General features: G+C 35.5%; 1 protein-coding gene across 2 annotated transcripts in view; it reads right to left on the minus strand.

The window, feature by feature from the left end:
• Positions 1-7,358: 7,358 nt before the first annotated feature.
• LOC144962869 (uncharacterized) overlaps positions 7,359-27,500 on the minus strand; it is a 186,010-nt gene continuing 165,868 nt past the window's right edge. For both annotated transcript variants that reach the window (XM_078896227.1, XM_078896228.1), the window contains 6 exons: positions 23,739-23,836; positions 15,685-15,792; positions 11,915-11,950; positions 10,972-11,073; positions 8,464-8,609; positions 7,359-8,080 (listed from right to left, as the gene is read on the minus strand). In XM_078896227.1, the coding sequence (XP_078752353.1) occupies positions 7,939-8,080; positions 8,464-8,609; positions 10,972-11,073; positions 11,915-11,950; positions 15,685-15,792; positions 23,739-23,836 (632 nt within the window). In that variant the 3' untranslated portion in view covers positions 7,359-7,938. The remainder of the gene's footprint in view (positions 8,081-8,463; positions 8,610-10,971; positions 11,074-11,914; positions 11,951-15,684; positions 15,793-23,738; positions 23,837-27,500) is intronic.

A 27,500-nucleotide genomic window follows, 5' to 3' on the forward strand; every position in this document is an offset into this window, starting at 1 on the left:
TCATGTCATTTGTGTTCCGTCTTGACTATTTATAGTTATCTATTAATATTGTTCTTTGAAAAGCCATAAATGATTGCTAAATTAAACGTTATTCCTTTATTATTATAATTGTTAGAATAATTTGTTCCGAGAGATAAATCTTCAACTTGAACTATTTTCCGATTCAATGTTTTTCCTGTCTCCATCTAAAAATGGATTTGTTACTCAGCTAGAGCTATATTAAGCTCTAATTATATCATTTATTATATTACAGTGTTCGTTTGATTTGTTGTTCTGGAGTTAAAACGTGACTTCAAATGAGATACCGTATTCTGTAAGAAACATTATAAATCATCTATACAAAAAAACTGACATTTCCATTTGGAATTACTCAAGTTTAAGTGTGCAAAAAGACGACAAATAATCTGCCCCTCCCCCCACCTCAACTAATAGGAAACAAAGGGGAAATGAAAGACCAGGGGAGTAATGAAGCGCCCCCCCCCCCCGCCTCCCTCAGCAAGAGAGGATGCCGCACCAGTTGGGTCTCAGGTTCGATTCTCATCACAGCAAATCTCTTACTCTCTATAGTTACTTATTGTACCCTGGCACTTCTACGGTTTTATTTCTTGGTATCACTCGTATTATCATTAGTGCCTGCTTCACTCACTTTCCACCATTGAGGAAAAAATACCGTGTTCAACCGTAGCCATCGATTTGTTATAGCCTGATACTGAAATCCAAAAGGACTGGCAGTTTGACGTCATTATTTGGTTTTTGCACCACCTAGTGAGTTGTCGTTAGTAGAGCTCATGGAAACAAGTTATTTCATTGGTTGAACTATTGAATACAACTCACGATTTGTTTTCTTTTGTGGCAAAAGACTGGCATTTTGACGTCATTTTTTGGTCAGTATCATCAGGCCATAACTTTACGAAGGCCACGGTTCAACTCGGGTCTCTTCATATTACTATTTTGTAATTATTCCTATAAATACTTGTTTGTCATTTGCTGAAAAAAGGTTTGAACCAGAAAAGTTTATTATAATAATATGCTCATTCGTGGAATTACCCGAGACTTAAATGATAATATCGAGACAAGAAACTTAGTACCTACTGCGTAAGCAGTGTAAAGTATTTAATCATTGTAATTGAGAATTGATGGTATGTGTAAGCTTCAAAGATTATAGTCTGTTAGAGAGAATTTAATGATCACTCAGCTGAAATTAAAAGCGGTGAACAAACACCCGTGTCAAATTTAAGTTATATTACAAATAGTATAATACATATTAATATGAGCGAGAGAATGTTTACCGACTTGACATGGTCTGCTATTTAAAACCTTTTGTCGCTTTCGAAGTTTCCTATCTCTGTAGTTTAGTCTCTGGATTTACTTTATTCGTTTCGTCCAATAATTAAACATAGTTCTGTTGCCTACGACAGAGATTAATTAACAATTCATATAAATAAGTTCACGCTGATTGAAATACTTGGACAGTTCATTCTGTTTCTCCTTGCATTAAAACATCATTTTATCAACAAATCATAAGGCTAGAAGTCAGAGTCAAGTTTTTCAAACAACTTTATTTGATATAATATTTTTAAGGTGCAACATGAAAAGATAGGGTTAATATAAAAATACAATAGTTGTTAACAACGGTTTGTAACATATCTAACAATGTCGCTCCTGCTCACATATCCAATGTAATTTTTTTAATGTGGCCCACCGACTCAAAACAGTATTATGTCGGGATGCATTCAATTCTAAAGATTTACTTCTTCATAGTATAAATCATGAAATCCAGGTTGATTTAATATTATGTCCTTTTGGAAACAATATAGTTATGTAAAGCGAGAGAGAAAAAAATGGCCCTAAAATCTCCCTTTTTCTTTTTTCTTTTCTTTTTTGGGTAATTTATTCTTTAACCCAGCGTTTTGGTACTAGGCTGACCCTTTCATAATAACGTTTTGACGCGATGAGTCACAATGGAACACATTCCTTAAAAAGTAATAAAGCTTGTCGATTCATGAAAAAAGTTGTTTTATTGTTGTCAGAGGAAGGTCTCACTTTATAAAAGATAGTTTTACTTTCCCAGAAATAATACTAATTGAATTCAGACATTTTTATGGAAGAGAAGCCAAACCGTGTACTACGTTTTAGCATCGCTGAAAGTCAAATTGAGAACATTTGTATAATATTTGTTACTTTTTTCCAAACTAGAATGAATTTGTTTTTCTTTCCCAAAATGAATGTGGTCAGTGAGAGACAATCAATAAGCTACGACGCTCAGGAAAAAACCCACAATTTAAAATATTCGACCAGAACACGTCCTCAAAATATAGAACGATTGAAACGACCCTCATTTTGCCAAAAACTCTCAAACTTCGACGATAAAGTTCCAGGTTTGAGAATTTTTTTTAACAGGGTGAGGGTCATTATAATCGATCGATATTTGAAGGACAAGTTTCCGGGTCAAAATTTATGAAATATGTCGTTTTCCCAGATCACTTGTTATAATAGCATATCCGCGGATATACTTACTTGATCTTCTTCTAATCCATTTGACAAAATAGGGAGCAGGCACTGATGTAAAATAAAGATCTGAACAAGTGTGTATGAAACAGTGCCTGGGATGGGGGTTTTTTCCTTGTATTTTTCCTTTCTTTGCTCTGTTTTATACATGCTTTCTCAGATCCTATTGTAATCCATTTCCTTTGCATTGTTCATTGTAATGCTAGGGCCATCAAAGTATTACCTTTCATTATGTGAGAGCCATCCTTAAAATCAATGCCCCATAAAATGCTGAAAACCGTGGATCAAGATATACATTAATATATTATTAATTTAAATGTTTAACGTTACGCGTTATATTTTATTTCATATCCATGCAAGGGAAAGGACATTGGTACAAAAACACAGGTCTGTTAATCTGAGACTTCATCTTGGTTTGCAACAGGCATCATGGAAACGCTAGGTATAATTCAAGAAATAGTTGGGGTTGGAGGCAAGATGTTCAGCCTGGGCTAACTGCAGTCAAAAGGCAGGTACGAAATCCTCGCCGAAGAGACACTCGGATCGTGTGAATCCAACACACAAAAGCAGACTATCAAATAGCGGTAGCGTTTGACTGACCCCCCCCCCCCCCCCACCACCACCACTTCACATACACACACAGTCAAATAAAAGTGAGCTGATGTCGTAGAATTGAGTTAATCCTTATTCTTTTTTTTTAATTACCCCCCCCCCCCCTCACACACACACACACGCACTAAACATGGTATTTGTAACTTTCGATTGCCCATAAAATAACTGAAAATGGTAGCCAGATAGAATTGTGTGATACAATCCAAGAAGTTTTTAAAAAGTAAAATTTGGAGACCTTCAATTTCATGGCATTCAGCACGCTAATAAGCATAAATGTGTGGGTCAATCCAACGTTACCATTGAAAGAAAGAAGAAAAATTGATGACATTTTTTTGTATCTAACTTACTGTTAATAATCGTGGGCAAAGACGAAACAAAGTTGTCTTATTCCAGAGAAGGGAGATATCATCGCCATGTAGACGGAGACATCAGATAAATATACGGGAATAAAAAGACTCTCAAGACTCTCAACAGACCTCAAGAAATTTCTAGATGAATACGAGATATGCAAACTAAGTTATTACGCTTGCACAATGGGCACTGGAGACGCGGGCATCACATTCTATCCCTGTTATCATTAGAGTTGACCAGTTAACTGCCGGACTCTGGAAAAACTCGTATTTAAAAATTTGGCCAGAAATCTCGTCCTTCAAAAATCGATCGATATAAATGCCCCTCACATCTTGATGAAACTTTTCAAACCTGGTTAAAAGAATACTAATCATTTATAAGTTTAAGTATATGAGGTTACTCAACACACACACACACACACACACACACACACACACATACACACAATATTTCCGACTCCGTCTCTCTCTCTCTCTCTCTCTCTCTCTCTCTCTCTCTCTCTCTCTCTCTCTCTCTCTCTCTAAGACACACTCACAAACATACACAAAACATAAACATAAAAATTATATGCAAATACAGGAACTGGTCAACAGCTCATCCAGTTACTCGCTGAGTACAATGTTTAGTGCATAAAGGTGAATATATATTATTATGACAGAGGTGATTGTGCGAGGACAACAATTAACAAATAAGGGGTATATTATCACACTCAGTGTGGGATATTGGAGGTGAAAACTTGGAAATTGTATATCTTACATATTATATTATTATTATATAATACGGTCCATATTAATTTACAGAAAACATCATATATCACACGCATAAAATATTCAATTGCGATCTGACCATTAGCGTAGAGATAAAATATTAGATGTTTACCCTCAGACCGTGAGTAACTATTGTTTTATGTCAAAGAATATTGTTCCAATTTGAACCGTCTACACTGTAAACTTGTCTTATTTCTTTCTCAATGAAGCCCTCCCAAGTAAAAGTTGATTAGCTAATGCTGCTCTTTAGGTGAAAAATGCTAGATCTGTGGTCATATTCTGATAATTAAAAGCAGGAATTCTTGTTTTCAAAATTATTCTATCTGGACATTAAAGGGTTAATTGAGGAGATGATCAGATCATTACCTCGTTACTCACCGATAAAGATGGTTAAGGCGACACATTTTAAAATCCTTCGTCTTCCTGCCCTCCCAAAGTAACAACACTGCAGCCATGCGTAGCTTTCGTTAACTCGTAGCCTGACACTTAGTCAAAAAAACTTTGCGAAGTCCCAGGTTTTAAAGTTTTTGCCAAGATGAGGGTCATTTAAATTAATCGATATCTGAAGGACGTTTTCTGGCCAAATTTTTAAATATGGGTTTCTTCGGAGTACGGCAGAATAATACAAGTCGACGATTACCATAGAAAGTGGAACGTGAGTTGTCGTTCTCAAGAAAATAAATTATCCAATTGGTTGTAATTGAACATAAATGTTAACTTTCTTTTTGTAGTCGTCGTACTAAAATATGATGTTTCTTTTCAGTGTCAGGCTACGATTTTACGTAGGTGTTCATATTCTTACAATGAAAAGATTATATTTGTCAATTCGTTTTGAAATTGCAACGATAAGAGAAATATCACACATTTAAGCTAGTGATTCGAGTACTGGTCTTTTCCATCAATATTTTTATGATGGTCTGTCCTGACTTAAAGACTATTGTGCTCATTATTATGGTGCCTATTTTTCTATAGGTAGTTTTGTTGTTTTGTATTTAATGGCAAGAATTAGTTTGGCTTACTGACATGAATCGTTATGACCCGTTGGTGTATCTTATTCTATTTTTTTTTAATGGACAGATCGCTTTTAAAAAAAAAATGTTTGATCATTGTAAAAGTAAATGTGTTATATAAGTATATGAACAAGAAGGAAACACTGTTATGTAATATCAGGAAAAATTATCACAGTAGTATATAAGTACAACTCCATTTAGGTTTCCAATCAAACATTTAAGATTGATATTATGATAACATTTGTAACAGTAATGATATTATTTATGATTGGAATAAGAATTAAATATGATGTTATTGTTGCTGATGTTGCTGATTGTGATGAAGATGATGGTGATGATGATGAGGATGATGATGATGATGATGATGTGATGATGATGATGATAATAGTGGTGGTGGTGGTGGTGAGGATGATTATGGTAATTTGAATATATTTAACGATGATGGTGATGATGATGACGAAGACGTTGATGATGATGACGACGACGACGACGACGACGATGATGATGATGATGATGATGATGATGATGATGGTGATGATGATGATGATGATGATAAATTGAAAATATTTAATAATGATAATATTTGTGATGATGATAATGATGATGAGTATGCTGATGATGTTAATAATGATGATGGTATTAATAATAATAATAATAATAATAATAATAATAATAATAATAATAATAATAATAATAATAATAATAATAATAATAATAATAATAATAATAATAATGAAAAAATAAACAATAGAGGAAGAAGAAGAAGAAGAAGAAGAAGAAGAAGAAGAAGAAGAAGAAGAAGAAGAAGAAGAAGAAGTGATGTATGATTCTCAGCGTATAATCTTCGAAAAGCAATGCAAAATTAGACCCTATACATCTGATATTCGATTATGCAATATTATTATATATTATCGCAACAAAAAATTCCTCTAATGTATCTTTTCAATAAGATCATAGAGCTGTTGTACACAAAGCTGATTGAAAGATCGTCTTGAATTGCGTGGGATGTGATATTGACAGCAGATCCTGCACTTTAATTTGTTGACCCCAAGTCAATAGATGCTCTAAGGCGGACGTGCTCTCCTTATTTTCCAAACATAACGAAATCATTTTATTGATTTATTTATGTTTTTGTTTTGGGAAAAGGGGAGGCGGAGTGATGGCGGAGTGGCGTTAACAACGGCACTACCTCATTATCTCATTCATCTGTAGTGTTTCATTCATCCTGTTTTGTTGATAAAGGGGAAACCCGAAACGTTCATTTGATCTGTTTTTGTAATGAAATTGAAGCTTACATTCAATTTCACATTGTTATTTATTTAGTGGTGTGGTTGACAGATTAAGAGAATACATATGTTCAGCGATTGAAAGATGACCCTTAAAAGTTGAGGTAACCTTGTAAAACACATGCTTGCCTATTGACTCGAGTATACTTGAAAGTCTGATCGACTGGAGGGCACGTTCTAATAATCTATAAGGATTTGAACATTTATTATGCTCTTCCGACCAATTGTCATCCGCTAAAAACCCGATCAAAGGAATGAGAGATGTCGGAAAAAGACAGACCTTGTTGAGATTTAATTATATTATCATTCTCTCAAGCATGCCTAGTAATTATATTATTTGTATGGCGTTTAATGAGGGTGGAGTGCAGTTGAAAAGCAGACGTCGGCAATGATTCTAAGATGATTTACGAAATATTTTCATAATTTTATCCTTATTGACTTTTCAGAGTCTTATGTACACAACCAATGAAAATGATTATGCGAGCTAAAAATTTCAATGACATTATCATAGGAAGCGACTCTTGTTTACGTGAATCTCGATTGGGAAAAAGATAATGTTTATGAGTTTATATACGCGCAGTTGTAAAATATCAGATAAATAACGTTTAAAGTATGGTACAATATCTACAATATTTTCATTTCAAACAAATATGAGAATATTATGCATTTAGAGATGTTCATTGGATAACAAAGTACATTCATCTTGACATTTTTCGATGGTTCAATATTTTCAAGGGGGAAAATTACAAAATTTCATTTAAATAATTCATTTGAAACCAATAAGAAAGTAACATGATAAAATAGAATACCCCTATATCTCTATATTTCTTTTTGTCTCTTTTATTTCTTCTTCATCCCTAGCTACCTCTCTCTTTCTCTCTCTCTCTCTCTCTCTCTCTCTCTCTCTCTCTCTCTCTCTTACTCACTCTATCTCTCTCTCTCTCTCTCTCTCTCTCTCTCTCTCTCTCTCTCTCTCTCTCTCTCTCTCTCTCTCTCTCTCTCTCTCTCTCTCGCCCTCCATTCTCCCTCACCCTCCATTTTGAAATAATTTATAATTTTAAGACTGAAAACAAAACGTATATTATGTTAACTTTTAGACGTCATAGGTGTCTTTATTACATACTAATACGCCTCTTCATAACATCAAGTAAAATTAGAATATTGTAAGTACATCAGTGTACACATTGCCTTATAAGCTGGTATTGTAAAAAATTTCGTTCATGCAAATTGCTTGGCGCAGCTTAATATATATTTCCATAATAATTATTCGCTGATTTTAAAGCTACCATAACGACACAGAAATTAGTGACTTTGTTGTCAAAATCTTTGCATTGATCTTTTCTTCAATTTAAAATTGCTGCTTTCATAATACGTCGTCGACAAAGAAGTTGAGACTGTTTTGTGTCATGGCACAAGCCCATGGTTAGCGTGGAACAATTCCTCTTGAACTCTTCTGACGGCGCTCCCAGATACTTTTCCAGGAAGATGGCGAGTGAACAATTCAGCCAGACCCGGGACATCTTCACGATCGAACCCATGAGCAAATCTGTAAGATGATTGTATGAACAGATGTCAATAAAAAAAAATAAACTAGAGAATTTATATTGCGCAATATCCACTAATCGTGCTCAAAGCGCTACACAAGGGTTCCTGGACAACAGCAACACTTAGACGAGACATGACGCCTGTTATGCGACAGTAAAGTAGAGTTTTGCCGCCAAAGACAACACCATTAACGGCCAGGTACTCAAATTACAACCGAGTATGGTGAGAGAACGTGAGTGTGAGTAAAGAGCCTTTTTCAAGGACTCAACTATGCGTCGCTCATGGCGGGACTCGAACCCAGGACCTTCCAATCACAAAAAGCACCCCAAAAAATCCCCCAAGACCCCAGAAAAATTCAATCATCGATGCTCTCAATAATAATACCTTGAAATACATTCCTCCGTAAACTGGCAAAGACATAGTAGTCTGGAGACGTGACGTTGTTGGGGTGGGTGGGGCAGGACTTGTCGGACAAGTTTGACCAGGTAGGGGGCACTCATCATCACCGTCAGGCGTTCGGACACAGACATCTGGAGAAAAGAGGAGGTTTGATGTTTTTGTTTATTCATCTTTACAACCCCACTACCACATTGTCTCTTTCGTCTGTAGTGTTTCATTCATCCTGTTTTGTTGATAAAGGGGAAACCCGAAACGTCCATTTTATCTGTTTTCGTATATCAAATTGAAGCTTACATTCAATTGTACATTGATATTTAACTCACGTAAAGGATTATCATTGGTCAAAGCCAAATTTCCCACATATCATTCGGGAAAATAGAATTAAAGCAAGAGAAAAATTTAATTAAATTACAACATTACCGGATAATTGAATTTGTATCCCAAACATGATTAAAAATAATATATTCAATCACTGTTGTTTTGCTTCCCAGAAATAAATAGATATAAAGCCGGTATTATTTTTCCAATTTCCTGGACACGCAGAGAGTGCATTTTAAACTTGATATAATGAGCTTACTTTTGTTTTGATTTTTCTTTGGCTTTGGCTTTTTTTCGTTTGTTTTGTTTTTGTTGTTTTTTTGTTTTTTGTTTTTTTTTTCAAACCATATCTTTATTGTATAGAGAGTATTCATAAAATCACATTTTATTTGCTTTTAACCTTCTTAAAATAAATACTGACTGACTGACAATTTACGTTGCATCCAACGGATGCTATTTTATTTTTTATAAATTAAAGCTAATTATAAAGTATTGAATTTGGTGCATCTATAGCCTATCAACGTATTTGTTATGGAATTTGTATCTACGAGTATAAGTAATCCTTCAAAGCCATTAGGCCCATAGAGCCGGAATTTATTTCGATTTCTATTCTTTTAGATCTGGCAGAAAGTACTTTGTGATAATATACTTTGCGATAGAATAGAATACTATCCAATTGGAACAAGGAACCTGTCGCAATAGAAATCAGGAAAAACCTCCGGCTCTTAGGGGTTAATGGCTCTGAAATACCTCTTTATTAACATGTTATTTTATGGGATTAAACTGATTCTAATATAATTCAAGCAATACAATAAATAGGGAGCAGGCACTGGTACAAGACAAACATCTGAAAATGTGTGTTTGAAACAGTGCAAGACAAATCAAAAAGAATAATACAATAAAGAAATCGTCCCCCCAAAAATCAGTCATCTATCTCCCTTTGTACAGAAGGAACAAAATTGCCTCCAGTCAGATCTGTGTTATTGTTTTTAGACAGCCATTCTGATTATAAGTTTTCACTAAATTATATACATCAGACTATAAAGCGTCAAGGTTACACATTGATTTGAGTGTTGGTAAATTATATCTTTGAAATTAAGACTGGTGTCAAGCAGAGATGCTTGCTCTCACCATTCCTGTTCATCCTTGCCATTGATTGGCTAAAGAAGGAAACCTCCAAAGTGCGAAGAAATGGGATACAGTGGACCCCCTGGACACAGTTGGATGATTTGGATTTTGCAGATGATCTGGCTCTTTTGTCCCACACCCAGAACCAGACGCAAGCAAAAACCACAATTATAAACAGCCTCTCGGAATCAATTGGCCTAAGAATTCACCCTGCAAGGTCAAAGGTCTTGAGGATAGGTACGCGTCAAAGGGAGCAGATCAAAGTAAAAGATCAGGAACTCGAAGATATAGACACTTTCTGCTATCTCGGGAGTATAATTGACAGGGATGGAGGCATGGAAGCAGAGGTGAAAGCACGAATAGGAAAGGCACAGGCTGCATTTACATCTTTGAACAGAGTTTGGAGAACTAAAGATATCTCCCTTTGACTCAAGCTAAGATTTTTCAACTCAAACGTGAAATCTGTGCTACTGTATGGATGTGAAACTTGGAACGCATCACAGGCATGTATAAGGAGGGCACAGATTTTCGTAAACAGGTGCATGCGTAAGCTACTCAAAATAAAATGGATGGATAGAATTAAAAAATGAAGATGTATGGAAAAGAACACAGCAGAAACCAGTGGGAGAGGAAATAGGAAGAAGACGATGGAGGTGGATTGGACACAAACTTAGAAAGAATGACTCCACTATAACAAAGAAAGTATTGGACTGGAACCCTCAGGGCAGAAGATCAAGGCCACGAGGAACATGGAGAAAAATTAAAGAGACGTGGTAAGACATGGAATGAGACTAAAAAGTTAGCTCAGGATAGAGAGGGATGGAAACTGTTTGTCTGTGGCCTATACCCTGACCCAGGGTGAAAAAGGCAATGATTATGATGATGAAATTATATCCGGCAGGCAGATGTTGTGAGTATTTTAACATATTGCATATCATCAATACTAAGCAATCAATATAGCATCGCATTATTGATTTCTTGATAAAAAATGGTAAGAATTTGATTACAGGTCTAAGTAAAAAAGGTTAAAATAAATGCAAGTTTTACCCTGCTGAGATAGTTTTCATCCCTGGTGTAGAAGGAAATGAGTCGTAGGAGCTTGTCCCAGTCATCCTCCATACAGGTGATCAACAGGAGATCCACACTCCGCTGTGAGTGAGAGCAAAGAAAATATCGGGCGTGAGTGTACGTCATGGGAAGGTTTTGATTGATAAAATGGTTATTCTCATAGCGTATGAGTGTGTGTGTGTGTGTGTGTGTGTGTGTGTGTGTGTGTGTGTTGGTATGTGTGTGTATGTGTGCAGAGATTATGAAATGGCTATCTAAACTAAAAGGACTGCTTCTCCTCCTCCTCTTTCTCTTCTTCCTCCTCCTCCATCAGCTCCTCCACTCATCTTCCTCCTCATCCTCTTCCTCCTGCACATCCGTCACCATCATTAAGTACAGACGATATAAGATAACGAGCGTTTTATTTTATTATTTGTTTTCCAAGTTAATTTGTTTATTGTTGTGCTGACGAAGGGTTTGTACCCGATGCGTCCATTGTCTGTATTGTTCCCATCCGAAACCTCTCCATTTTCACTCTTTCGTTTGTATTACTACTACTACTATTACTACTACTACTACTACTACTACTACTACTACTACTACTACTACTACTACTACTACTACTACTACTACTACTACTACTACTACTACTACTACTACTACTACTACTACTACTACTACTAATACTACTACCGCATTGCTACATTCTTTCGCTAACCCTATCAAAAACATAACAAGTTGACTATTTCCTACTACTACTACTACTACTACTACTACTACTACTACTACTACTACTACTACTACTACTACTACTACTACTACTACTACTACTACTACTAATACTACTACCGCATTGCTACATTCTTTCGCTAACCCTATCAAAAACATAACAAGTTGACTATTTCTTTTATATCCATTATTTCTAAACACCATAATCTCTTACCACGCAGTCTGTTGCATCAAAATAGACAAAGTATATCTTGCATAATGTTAAGGATGACATTTCAGACCAATAATGTAGCATAAAACAATAAGAGAAAAAAACAGCTCCCTGAATAATTAGTTAATAGCAACAACATGCTAATATCATAAATTATGATCACTTTGACAGGCTCGAAACCAAGAGAAATATTCACTTTTACGCTGAAATAATATTATGAAAGATTGGGTGTTTAACCAGTTAACTGCCGTACTGTGGAAAATCTCTTAATCATGGCTTCGTGAAGTCCCATGATTGAGAGTTTTCCAAGATTGAGGTCATTTAAATCTAGATATATGAAGGATGAGTTTTCTGGCCAAATATTTAAATACGAGTTTTTCCAGAGTTCGACAACTTACTGGTATAAATCGAACGTGTTCCCCCTTATTCGTTTACAAATCCATTAGGAAATCAGATTTACACTTGACCTATTTCTAATGTAAACTAGCGAAATTAATAATACTGAAGCGTATTCGTATTCATAGAATCATCAGCTTCACAAAATCATTAGACGTCTACATCATAATCATTTATTTAGCAAAACACTGTTGAACAAATCAGTTGAAAATTATAATTTTATGCAGAATTCTCCGTTTAAGAATGATTTTTAACATGGCCGGTGTCATTTCGATAGATAAAGTGGTACATGAAGTTAGAGTATCTGCCAGAATAACTATAAATGTGTTTTGTCAAAATACGATTAAGAGTGATACTGGTCTGGCCATTAGAATGTTATGAATTTCTTATCTACCAATTTAAACAGATTTGGCTTCTAGACTGTGGCTGCAATGTACGTAGCCTTTTTGCTACAAACAGGCCCATGCCAAAAACATTACCGATTTTTTAATAACCAAAATCGTGTAAAAGACCAAATAGATATATATTTAATGTCATAACATTTATCTAACAATTTGCACAGACAGACAATCTATTAGATTTGGTGTGGCTCATATCAATAGAAAGCCTAAGCTGCATTTTACGTCGTGATTGTAAGAATAAATTACGAACTTACTTTAACCCTGCGTAGCGATTTGCAGATGCTGCTGGTTTGGTCTATTATCGCTGCTTTTCTAAATGCTTTTTGCTTTACATTTATTATCATAACAAGGACTCATAATCATTATTCAATATCCCACACAATTGCTTTGCGTGAGGAAAGTACATGTCGTGTATTTGTGATTAGGATAATTGAACGTAATTCCATAATATTTTTGTAAACATTGATATTTGATGTTTGGTGAGTTTATATTTCTAGATATATTGAATATCATGTTTATCTGTAATAACCTACATTCCTTAATAATTGCTGTATTTAGACATGGTAGCATTGGATGTTTAAATAAATTATCAATAAAGAGTTCATGCTAGTGTATGTCGTTCACTGAATCTAACAAATTGTACGATGGACTTGATTCCATGGCATACGAGTTTCACAATACAGTAGAAAACCTTCAGACATATTAATATGTTTTTCTATTCAACTCATCCATGAGTCCATTATTTATTGATGACGATATGCAGTGTGGTTTTTTTTTTGTTTTTGTTTTTGTTTTTTGATTGACACATTTCAAGTTTGAATAACGCGAGAGCTATGGAATGTTTCATCAAACTGTTTTACCATGTGTGCAGAATTTATTTAAGTTTTGACCGATATAACTTAAGTTTTAACACTGTGCACTCTCTGGTAGCTGAGCTATGACGTCATCAGTAGAAAAGGGTAATTATGACATAAATCGTAATTTATTTTGGCTTTTTCCGACACGATTCTCGAAATTTTATTTCATTTATCATGTGAATCTAAAGATATCAGCTTGGGGACACTGATTTTTATGGGGATATGTTTAGAACCGCCATGAGAGATATGCGTCACCTGAAGACAAAAATTAAAGAAGCCGTTCGCTCTGTCACATTACTCGTGCTGCAAACGACTTGGGACGAACTGGAGAGACTTTTGAGGCTTGTCATTCAAAATGATGGAGCTTTAAATCGGACGATTACGGAAACACACGACCACAAGTAAGATATCAGAAATTTTAAAAATCAATCTGGAATAAAATGATGAAAACCAAATTGATGTTGTTGCATTTGTTCTCGAGTTATTCAAACCTGAAATGCGTAATGATTAAAAACAAACACATTTTAAATTACGGTTTATTTCAAAAGAGCAATTTTCTACTGACGACTTCATATCTCAGACACCAAAAGGCACACAATGTTAAAACTTATATCAATCAAAACTTAAATACATTTTGCACCTATGGCAAAAACTATTTGATGAAGTTATTCAAACCTGAATGTGTCAATAATAATAAAAAAAACACACGTAGCAAATTAGTACTCATCATATAGTTTTCCCAAATTAACAATATTATAAATGTTGCACTATATAAAATTTATAACAACTTATGATTATTCTGCAGACGGTTTTGATACAACGACCGATGTCCTCCCTCCCAATGCCATGCCAATGTTACGAGTGCCTTATAATCTCCCAGACTCCGGCTCTCAAACACGATCATTTTTCTTGTCGCAAGGAGACGATCTCTAAATTCCCCAACCCAATCGATCTTTCTCGTTGGTTTTAAATCCTCGGTTATTCTCAAAGTAATATGGCTGTCTGGCTGTTTTATGATCTTTGTTTTATTGTCATCATTTTAAAAAATCTCATTTCCAGTATACAACGATGCAAAACCAGTAACAGTGTTTTGAACCAATGTTTTCGTAATAATGATTAACGTAAAATCAATTTATTGAGTTTTCTATCTTTACATCCAGAATTTAAATTCGGATTGTTTTAAAGCAAATGATACATTACATTCTTACTCATTGCTTTAATATCGTGAGGATTGTACTTTAATCGTTTTGGGCGCATAAATAAGTATAGTTATAACATAGATGATGGGGTTTGATGTAACAGCTCTGAATTAACTTTTGACCAAACAGATTGGTGATCATTTTAATTTTTGTTTCTAATAGAACATATCATTATGCGTTTCTTACATTAACACGTTAGTGACAAATTCCTTGCGTTTGCTAGACAGAAATGTAAATATAAAATCGTATTTGACATAACAGTTTACAAATAATAATAGTCATAAACCTTTGATGACGTGAAGAAACAGATTTCCTTTTCACGGAGAGACGCCAGCACTCACTTCTCTTTAAAAATTCAAATTAAAAAAAAAATAAAACAAAAACAACACCATTTTTAAAAAGCGAAAAAAGAAAACAAAACAACTTCCATTTCAAAGTTTTTTGCACATTGCAAGACTTTGGCAAAGTTCTCGAGCAGCATTGGAATTCTCATTGGAGTTCATTATAAAATGAGTAGGTATAGAGTTCAACCAAGATCTAAGGACACTGGAAGATCCGCGACTAAATCTTAACACCATTGAGGATTTTCAGACGACTGCTGCCGACCGACAACATTGGTTTGACCTATAGCACATCCTGGTGAGGGCAGCCAAGGCGTCCCAGTACAATAACAGAGATGAGAAAGGATCATATGGCAAGTAACTCCGAGTTCACTTAATTTTACAATCCATGTAGGATGTTTTGCGCGCAGAGAGCCTGTTTAATCGGGATGCGGTGCTATACAAATATCATTTATTATTATTACATTCTAAGACGATCATGAATATTCTAAGTGTTTGTGATGAGATGTTTGTGTTTCCACATCACTGTACAATCAACACATTCTCACAATACATTGTAATTTATACGGTAAAGGATACAGCAAATATATTGGCCCTGACGTGCGCGGCGGTCGTAAATAATGGCCGCCCCTGGAAATACAAGGCCTGGTTCACGTCAATACAATTCTGGACGAGCAGACGTACAATCTGATTGGAGGGAAGACAGGGAAGAGAAAAATGATAAATGTCATCGATGTCTTAAATGATTTGCAGGAATAACGATGATACTGATGATGATGATGATGATGATGATGATGATGATGGTGATTGTGATGGTAGTGGTGGTGGTGATGCGGGGAGGGGGGGGTTGATGAAGATGATAATCATAATAATCGTCATTATCATCATAAGCAGAGAAAGCAGCGGCGTGTCATCGTCGTCGTTATCATCATCATCACCATCATCATCATCATCATCATTATCATCATCATCATCATCGTCATCATAAAAATGTGTAACAAATCTTGAATATATATATATATATATATATATATATATATATATATATATATATATATATATATATATATCGCATGTCCATGGTTGCTTACAGTGCTCTTATTACTATTCAATTATACTCTTTGTGAAGAACGTATGTTTTATAGATTGGCGTTAGACAACTTTGGTAAAAGCGATTAAATCCCATCATGAGCAACTGTGTATTTCTATACTTTGGGTAATCAGAACATCCAGCTAATCATCATTTTAATTTATAATACACTTTCTAGCCTTGAGGTTACTTTTAATTATATGAACATTGAGACATGTGGTTGATAGCTCAACACTTAAACACCGACTTATTACATAAACAAACAAGGTTTTGAGCATTCATATAGAGCAATATCCACTTAACGTGTTCCAAGCACTTTACAAAGTGTCCCCACCAACAGCAATACTTAACATGCAGGATGAGACATGATGCATGTGAAGCGATATTACAAATTCATTTCGGACAGAGACAGCGCTGTAACGGCCAGGTACTCATTTTCCACCAGAGCACGGTGAGAGAATGGAACAGAGAGCCTTTTCCAAGTACTCAACTACACGCTGCTGAGAGTGGGATTCGAACCTAGGACCTTCCTATCCAAAGGCGAGGCCATACCAAAAGATCACATAGCCGAATAAACAAACGAACAGATGAACAAGTAATTTTATCAATCTTCATTCATGTATTAACCACCGACTGCATGACTGACACTTAATCAAATTAAAGGCCAACTATTTTTTCCTTTTAACATTGCATGACTGCACCATGCGAATCATATTTATTTCCTCTGAATGACACAAAACGTCAAAACAGACACTTTTTGGGTCACCTTACCTGAAATTAAAACTGGAGAATTGAAATTCAATTCCCATTGTTATCCGTGATATCACGTCATTTCATGTCTGATACGTTCCTAAACTTGCTGCAAAGCTCCCCACAAAAAAATTCAAAGAACTTTAATAACCAAAAATAAATAAATAGGTAAAACAATAAATAAAAATAGAATAAGATAAACATTAATAAACAGCAAGATAAAGAACTGAACAAGTGTGTATGAAAGGTGCCAGACAAAGTCAAAGCAAGAAAGAGAAATACAAGAAAAAACCATCCTACAAAATCAGTCGACCTCGACTGGGGATCGAGCTTCAGACCTTCTGATTTCCGGTCAAATGTGCTACCATTAAAATAGACACAGACTTGTTCAGTTCTTTATCTTACATCGGTGCCTACTCCTTATTTCTTAATTCAATAAACAGAAACCTCGTCTCTCATTATACTTTTTGTGTAGAAAAAAATAGATATAAAAAATTAAAAAGAATTCGAGTATTTATTTTGCGCCATATCCACTAAACGTCCTCAGAGCGCTTGACAAGGGTCTTGTGGCATGCCACTCGCTTTCGGATCGGAAGGCCTTGGTTCGAACCTCGCTCGGCGCATAGTTGAGTAGATATTGTTCTGTATAAAAGCTCCATTTTTTACAAGGGTCACAAGTAAACTACAACACTTAATAAGTAGGAAGGGACATGACGCCTGTCAGGCGACAGTACATACTTTTTCTTCGACAGAGGCAACGCTGTTACCGGGCGGCCAGGTACTCATTTTAACCTGCGTGAGAGATTTTGAGTAAAGAGTCTTTTCCAAGAACTCAACTATGCGACGCTCAGAAAGGGACTCGAACCCCTAACCTTACGGTCCGAAGGCGTGTGTCATGCATACTCCAAAACTACATAGCCGCAAATAAAACACTGGTATAAAAGGGCGTTGAAGTTCGAAGGACAAGAATAAATAAATAAATGTCTGGAAGGAATAACATAGTTATCCAACGCATTAGGTCCGGCAATTACCGTTGCTGGAAGTTGGGATTACTTGGCAAATTTGGACCCAAGGTGCTTGTGAACAGGTGCTAATTTACTTGTGGTTGGGATAGTTCGTTACTAAGTCATTAATTTGTGTACTAAGTTAAGTTATTACTTCTTTACTTCAACCGTTTACGTGGGTGCTGATATGACTTGAACGTATCAAAATCGCTTTAAAACGAACCCAAAAATAGCAGGAAACTAGACCTAGTCTACAAAGAAATTGGAAAATTATACATTAACTTGAATTTTTATTTAGAACATTTTAGTACCTGTTGATGTGCATATATTACTTGTAGGTCTGGTAACCGAACGTAATTATGGGCGTGTTTTAACATTGTTGTAATGGACAATATGTTGCGTTGGTTTGAGAGTATACCATTACAACCATTATATAATACCTGGATACCTACCTGGATACCTCTGTATAGAGCTTTTAGACTTGGTGTAGTCTCCTTCGCTCCTCCTCATCTATTAATGATTGGACCAATTTTTATAATTGAACTTGTTTCCTAGGGTGTTGCTTATCTCCAACTCTGCTTTGAATTTATTCAAATTTTTTGCTGATACTGTGGTTTCTTGTAGTTTATTCCAGTTATTTACAATTCTAGATGAAAAAAAGTTCCTTCTTTCATTTGTTTTAAAACGTTCTTTTTTCAGTTTCTTGCTGTTTCCTCGTGTCTGAATGTTCTTGTTTGGTTTAAGGAATCCTGCCTCTACCCTGTCTATTCCCTTTACTATTTTATATGTTTGGATCATATCTCCCCTTCTTCTCCTGTAATCTAAGGTCGGGAGATTTAATTCTTTCAATCTCTCACAGTATGTTTTGTCTTTCAGGTGCGTGATAAGTTTTGTTGCTCTCCTTTGCACTCTTTCCAAACAGTCTTTGTCTCCCTCAAACTTCGGATACCATATGCAGTTAGCATATTCCAGCTTTGATCTAACCATAGTCTTGTAGATGGTAGTCATGTGTTTTGTTTTCAGATTCTTGAAATTTCTTTTCACTATTCCGAGTGTTTTACTAGCCTTAGATTGAACATCTTTAATTTGCTTCTTGAAGTTTAGCTTCCTATCAATAAATACTCCTAGGTCTTTTTCCCCATTGGATTTCTGCAGGGGTTTTTCTTTCATTATATAGTTTGCTTCTCTGTTGTTTTTTCCTAGGTGAAGAACTGCACATTTATCTACATTGAACTCCATCTGCCATATTTCGGACCATTCTTCAAGCTTTTTCAAATCTTGTTGTAAGGTGTTTCTTTCTTCTTCTGTATTAGCTACTCCATAGAGCTTAGTATCATCGGCAAAGATTTTACATTTAGATGATAGATTGTCTGGCAAGTCATTGATATAAATCAGGAAGAGAACTGGTCCCAGTACACTTCCTTGTGGAACTCCACTTGTTACCAGTCTCTCTGTTGATGCTGTTTCCATTCACTATCACTTTTTGTCTTCTATCTTTGAGGAAATCTCGGACCCATTTGACTGTCTGATCATTAATTTGATACTGTTCCAATTTCCTGATTAGGCGCCAGTGTGGAACTTTGTCAAATGCCTTTCTGAAGTCGAGGTATATGACATCTAAATTGTTGCCTAATTCCAGGTCTCTCGTCCAGTCATCCATTGTTTCAAGTAGGTTTGTTACTGTAGACCTTCCCGCCATGAAACCATGTTGATCTTTGCTGAATAATTTGTTCTTGGTCATATGATCAACCATTTCTTCTCTAATCAGCTGTTCCATGAGCTTGCAGACGACAGATGTCAGGCTCACTGGTCTGTAGTTTTCTGGATTTTTTCTGTCTCCTTTCTTGAATATGGCTGTGACGTTATCTTCTTTCCATTCCCTTGGTAGTCTTCCTTCTTTCATCGACTGGTTAAATATCTTGGTTAGGGGTTCTACTAGCTGCTCTGCTAAGTTTTTTAGGATGTAAGGATGAAGTTTGTCAGGTCCAGGTGATTTCCTCTCCTTTAGGTTTTGTAGTCTCTTCATTACTCTCTCTTCAGTAATCGGCCATTGTGTAGTATCTATATTACTTCTTTTAGCAATATCTGGCAAGTTTTTCTGGTTCTCCACTGTAAAGACACTTGCAAAGAAGAGATTTAGCACCTCTGCCTTGTCTTCATCTTCAGATGCCCAAGTGCCATCTTCTTTTTTTATGTCACAGGTTCCCTGTCTTGTCTTCATTTTACTGTTTACATAACTCCAGAATACTTTAGGATTTTCTTTCGTTTCCTCTGCTATCTTGTTCTCATACTTTTGATGCGCTTGTCGGACTATTTTAGTAGTTGCGTTTCTCACTCTTTTGTATTTGTCCCAATCCTCTTCCTTTTTGCTTCTAGAGTATCTTCTATTTACTGCCTTCTTCTTCCGTAATGCCTCTCTCACTTCCTGCGTCATCCAAGGTTGATTTCTTCTCCCAACCCGGTTCCCTCTGCTTTTCGGGATGTTTTTCTCGAAGCATTGGTTAAGTACTCTGGTAAATCTACTCCAGTTGTTTCCTACGGTGTCCTCGATTAGTATTTCCTCCCATTTGATATGCCCCAGTTCCTCTTTCATACTCTCTAGGTCAGCCTTCCTATATCTGAGTGTCAGTTTTTCATCTACAGTCTCTGATGTCGCCCTCAGTTTTAGGAATATGGTCGCATGGTCGCTTTTTCCCAGTGGGTGGCTCAGTCTTAGGTCGATTATGTCATTTTCTTCCTCCATCAATATCAAGTCCAATACGTTGGGCTTCTGGTTTTTTCTCTGTCTCGTAGGTTCTTTTATTATCTGTTGTAGGTAGCAATCTTCAATGGTTTCTATGAAACTTTCCTCCAGGCTTCCCTCTTTTGGTTCGTCCATCCCTTTCCACTCCAGTTCCGGCATGTTGAAGTCTCCCATAATAATTATCTCTGAATGCTTTTTTTGTGATGCTCTCCTTATCATCTCCAACATTCTCTCATTATTTTCTCCTGTGCTATTTGGGCTCCGATAAATCACTCCTATTAGTATCTGACTTTGTCCAGTTACTCCAATCGAGCACCAAGCGCTCTCCCTAAAGTCGTGATCTGTGAGTTCCTCTATGGGGTTAACCTTGAGGTTCTCTCTCACCAATAAGTATACTCCTCTGCCGGAAGTTTCAAAATCTCTGCTAGCTATTATAGTGTATCCCTCAATACCTAACTCTGCTATGGTTGGGTGTGTTGTTGCATTCTTTGGCTTAGCTTCTGTTATTGCTATCACATCTGGATCTTTTTCTTCTGCCATAGCCTTTAGCTCCTCTCTCTTATTCATCACACTGTCTGCGTTCGTGTACATGAACTTCAGGGTATTTTTCATATTCACGTGCTGCCCCTCCTTTTCATTTACTGGTATTTCTCTTTTTTGAATTTTCTTGTTGTCTTCGAGTCCTTGCTCAGAAACATTTTGGGCAATTGGACTGACACGTTTCCAATATAGTCATTCCTCATCCCAGTCCCAGTCATTTCCTCCAACATCGCAGTCTCTCTTCTTATTTGTTCACTAAACTTTTCCCTGAAAATGACCCTTTTCTTATATATGACTACATCTTCCCTGCTTCTCGTCTTCTCTTCAGCTCCTCTCTTAACTCCTTGGCCTGCTCTCTTTGCATAATTGTTTGGTCAGCTCCAATATACACCTTCTGTAAGCATTCCCGTTTATGGTCTTTCAACTGTTTGCTGTTCCTAAGAGCAGTGTTACGCTGATCCGTTGACATCAGACTTATTTTCATAATGTATTTAATCGATTGCACCGAGATTATGTCTCGGTAAATCAGACCTTCTAATTCAATAGTATGATTTCTTTTTGAGCTTTGAAGTTAGATAACATCAATGAATTAGGCCTTGAATAAGTAGTTTTTCATTAAGATTCGAATTATATATTTGCCAAGACGAATTTCATCTGCCAACAAGAAAATAAGACGTAAGTCTGTCTGAAATTTGGATCTATTCCGCTATCTAAAGTTTATCAGTTAAATGGTTAGTCTGACAGTTTTATAATATCCTCAAAAGTATTATACTTAAAACAATATTATGTGATGTATTTCCTCAAAACGGTATTATGTCGAGGAGATTTTGATGTATCAAATAGAATTTGTAATCAAAAACATGCGACTCTTTTCGACTTCAAGCTTTTATTGAGATAAATAAACATGGTTCTAGATCTAATTCTTTGATTCGGAGAAGACTAGAATTGCACAACTCGGATCACTTTATCTTAAAAATTCACTTTTCGAGACATATCATATTCATATCGACTTCATGCCGATAATGCTGTGAGATTTAAGTTTCACTCGTCATTCTGCAAGTCTCCTCCCCCTTTTTATTATTCAGAATTGCTTCTAAGTTCATCATAATCACCATCGTCATCATCATCATCATCTTCATCATCATCATCATCATCATCATCATCATCATCATCATCATCATCATCTTCTTCTTCTTCTTCTTCTTCTTCTTCTTTTATTTCCGCCTCATCCTTCTCCGCTCTCCTCTTTGTCATCATCATCATCATCATCATCATCATCATCATCATCATCATCATCATCATCATCATCATCATCATTATCATCATCATCATTATCGTCATATTTCTTCTTCTCCTTTCTTTTCTTCAACATCGATATTATCATCTTAATATCCGCCTCAGACCGAGTAATGCTATATAATACAATGGTTGAGAACATACTCTTCCTTTATTATGTAAATTTTGTTTCATTTACACCCTTTATTTTCACCTCTTTGTCCTTATCCGAATTCTACGTCTCAATTGAAAGATAGTAGTAATTATAATGAGCTAATTACAGATACTAGGCCTTCATAGCAGTTGAGAATCCGATAAGGAAGATTGTTATTTTTCGTCGTAATCTAGTTCCAATTAGATCTCATTAATCATAGCTCCTGTAGCTGTTTGATGGAGAAGCAGACTTCCGAGCGCCAATTAATTCCACAGAATTAAATAATGAACACAAGGTAAGAAATCAAAGCACATTATGGTTTGTCAGAAATTAAGAATGCTCAATATATGTCTAGTAGAATAATAATGATAATTCGACTCAACTTAAGCCATTATTATTGTATAATACTAGCTGATGATAATCAATAAATATTTTTAATGTATAAATCGTATTCCAAATATCAACTCCATATTACTGTCATTTCCTTAAAGTAAAATAACAGGTGAATGTTGATTGTTGAAATCAAAACTTTAAAAATGTGTTTCACGTGATGCAAATGTAAAGTACCTGTTTGCTTTGATAGTAACGATCAATAGTTTCCAATAACACAAATGTTCCTTTTTATATAAATTTGGGAACAACATCAGCCAAGTCGATTGTGGGCCTATGTGGTCTTGTGATTTTGACACTCGTCTTCGAATCTAAGGGTTCAGGGTTTGGGTCCCGCTCTGAGCGGCGCATAGTCGAGTCTTGGAAAAGGCTCTTTATTTACATTCTCTCGCCGTACCCAGGTGTAAAAATGAGTTCTTGGACGTCGACAGTGGCCCAACAAACGTCATGTCTCATCCAACATGTTAAGTGTTGCTGTTGATTAAGAAACCCTTGTAAAGTATGTGTGCACTTTTCGTGGTTATTGCGCTGCATAAATGCTCATGGTAAACGCTCATGGCCGATTGATGACCGTAAAATCTACAATATCCGGTCACAATTTTCAAACCATTACTGAATCTAACCTTATAGTAAATCGTCTTTTCAATTTCTCTATAATAATTATGCTAAACTATAAGCATCAAATACCTTTGTGAGCCAATATGCTCGTCTCCACTTGATAAGATAACCGGCAGCAACTAGACCAAGGGGATACAGAAAGACACCCAGGCGGATTGGCAAAGCAACTGAAAATATAGAAAGAACGGGTTTTATATTATAATAAAGTATGCACATAATATAATAATTTGAGTCACCACGTGATTTCTATTGGAATCGACTACATTAAGAAAACTGAATTTTATGTTTAATCAGAATTTGGAAATAAGATTTTCTTTTGAAATTCGAGCAACAAAACCTAGGTTCACACATTTGCAGGTCTGATAATCTAACTCAATTATGACTTGATTAAAGGAACGAATAACCCAATTTGGATTGTCTGACCTGCGAATAAGCAAACGTCTAACAAAACAAGTTCTCTTCAACAAGGACATTTAATTTGACACAACGTTTATAAGTTATACATATCATTGATTTGTTTTGCTAATATTATCATTATAATCATTATTAGCAGAGATTAAAAAAGGCATAATATTTCGGTAGAAAAAATGTTAATGGGTATAGTTAACGAAACCCTGTGGTCAAATGATGAACGTATCGTATAGATAGTATGCAGATGACGTCACTCAGGCCTTTGTTATTGTTTTTGCCATCCGCGTTTGTGAGTTGTTCTCACTAAACTGTATTAACCAGACTATAAAAGTTCATGGTTACACAGAGTTTGTGTGTTGGTCCGTTATACTTCCGGATGGCAATGTTGTGAACTCCTTGGCCAAGCGCATTCTATCTATCGTGACTGGAAATCAACATGACGGATCATGGGAGAAGACCAAGGCTTCTGTCTATGTCTTTAGTAAGGGCGAGTTTTATGTAAACTTTATTCTGACTTTAATGGGTAAAAGTGTCTATGCTTGCTTCCTAAAAAGAAAAGGCCGAATGAGGGAAAGATATATAAATAGATAGAATGATGAATAAATAGATAGACAGATAGATAGATAGATAGATAGATAGATAGATAGATAGATAGATAGATAGATAGATAGATAGATAGATAGATAGATAGATAGATAGATAGATAGATAGATAGATAGATAGATAGATAGATAAATTGATAGATAGGTAGACAGATAGATGGATAGATAGATATATGGATAGATATATATATAGATAGATTGATTGATAGGGGACAGCGTGGCTTAGCGGTACGGTCTTTGATTCGTATCCGAAAAATACCGAGTTCGATCACTCGCCACTGCGCCGTGTGTCCTTGAGCAAGTCATCTCCCACTAGCTCAATTTGCAGCCCTGCATTACGGATGACGCCTGGGTTATTACAGTCTTCCCTTGGAAAAGACCCTAGAGACAAATTTCCCCTATAAAAGGAGTTTTTTAAAATTATTTTTTGGTTTGGTTTTTTTTTTTTTTGGTATTTTTTTAAAGGGGGGGGGGGTAGATAGACGAATAGATAGATAGAAAGTTAGATAGACTGACAGATAGATAGATAGATAGATAGATAGATAGATAGATAGATAGATAGATAGATAGATAGATAGATAGATAGATAGATAGATAGATAGAAATTGATAAAAACGAAATGGGAAAAATAGAGAGATAAGATGATAGATGAAGAAGAGGGTGAGAATTAAAGAGAGAGGGGTTGGAAGTTGTGGAGGGATGGGGGGAGGGGGAAGAGAAACCATCCAGTCTGTCAAGGATGGTTAACAAGATTTAGTTCATGACGTGAGTGTTATAATACGATTGTGACACGCAATGCACACTGGAAGGGTGTGATGTGGAAACATTTTTTTTCGACACGAGTGGAGTGTAAACTGAAATGGAAATGGAAATAAATAGATTTACGAAGCAACGGACCTTTCTAAGCCGAGACCGTCTACTATGTTTGCAACAAGCCACGATATCGTGGTTAAAACTTCTATCTGCCCTGAAACAGATAGCTTATCAAACATTCTGTTTTGTTTGCAGAAGTTGGGCCACAAAGCTTCGACGAGACACCCGTCATGTTGATAAAGTTGGTCTCGATGATAATGGAGGAAAATGAATTGTTTATTATGTACAATCTGTCAAAAAAGAAAACTGGCTGCCATGGTAACAAAAGTTGATAAGTAAACTATCTGCACGTTCTTGTTTACTAATGAATGTTGATCGATCAGAGAAAATGTTCTTATTGATAATTAATATTGTACTCCAGAGAGCTTAATGTCCTGTTTTGTTCATATATATATGATTTGACTGGAGGAAATTGATAAAGAGATGAATATAATGACAGGTTAATGGATACAGACATATATCCTGATGGATAAAAAGACGGAAAGGTTGAAATGCTTGTAAGATTTAATAGACTGATTGATAGAAAATACCTATATTTAGAGTACACATCAAATCTGATAATCTCTAAATATTTTAGAAATATAATAAAATTTTAACTGGTTCTTTGTGCATATAAATAAATTTGTCTTTACAAAATACAAGGAATAATGAATGTGATTGATTGAACGAGTGATTGGTTTATTGACTAAATAATTTTGTTGGATAAACGACAAATAAATAGGAGAATGAGCAAGGCGATAAGTAACTAGATTATACAGAATAAAAAGGGTTGGCTTCATGTTTTGTGGTGGAAGTTAGACTGCCAGAAATGTCAACAATTCTCATTAGATTATGTCTTTGAAAAGATATATTCGTGTGTGTACATGTTACAATTATTTGCTAAAGATTTCGTTTTCTGGAACTTGAGGGTATTTGAATACACTGAATATTTGAATATTGAGTATACTGAACTCCGATATTTAGATTTTAAACTTACAATGACGAAGTTGAACTTCTTTTAAATTTCTGCCCATTACTTATCTGGGCAAAATATACTGATCTAAAATAATTTAAGAAAAGAGGCCAAATTCACATTGCTGTTAGTAACTACTCTCAATGCGAAAATGGTAGGGAATGATATAACGTTAAATCAGTAAAATCGAAGTACGCGCGTAAAGGGTTAAAGCAATTATTTAAACGAATCTCACACTTTCTCTCAAAGCACGATACATACATGCCGTTCTCTGAAAAAAAATATGGATTAAAAATGTTTGCCAGTATACACGTCCTTCAAAAATCGAACGATTAAAATTACCCATATCTTGGCAAACCCGGAACTTCGCGATGTCGATTTTAATCGATCGATGTTTGAAAGCCGAGTTTTCTGGTCAAAATTTCAAATGCGTGATTTTCCAGAGTACGGTAGGTATGTATCCAAATCACATGCTTGGTGATTCAGGAATATACGAGGAATTTTTCAGCCATACAATGACAAATAATATTTCTATCATTTTGGTCAGAAAACTTTGACTTTATAATAAATAATATATCGATAGATCACGATGACCTCACAACTTAGACAACAATCTTAAACCTGAGATTTTCTCTAAATTTTAGGTCTCAAACTTTTTTTTAACAAGTTCGAAATCATTTTAATTGATCAATATGTGAAGTAATATTTATGAGAAAAAAATGAAAGAATAAGTCGTTTCATTGTACGAAATCAGCTGTATCTTTCTGGTTTCGATGTGGGTAATCGATTATTTAATCACAGAGCAAATCGATACAAGATTGGCGGTTGTGAGTTGACATAGTATTTTTCTACGGTATTTATTTGAAATATGTCATTAATAACACGTGGGATAAATATCGGAAATAAGAATTACTTGTATTAGTATTCTCATTTCATCTTGTTTTAACGAACTGTTTAGTTTGTTTTGTTCTTGTTTATTCACTGATTATTATG

The sequence above is a fragment of the Berghia stephanieae genome, chromosome 1 (genome assembly GCF_034508935.2).
Source record: "Berghia stephanieae isolate SIO BIC M18660-M18661 chromosome 1, UCSD_Bste_1.3, whole genome shotgun sequence".
Taxonomy (NCBI): Eukaryota; Metazoa; Mollusca; class Gastropoda; order Nudibranchia; family Aeolidiidae; genus Berghia; species Berghia stephanieae.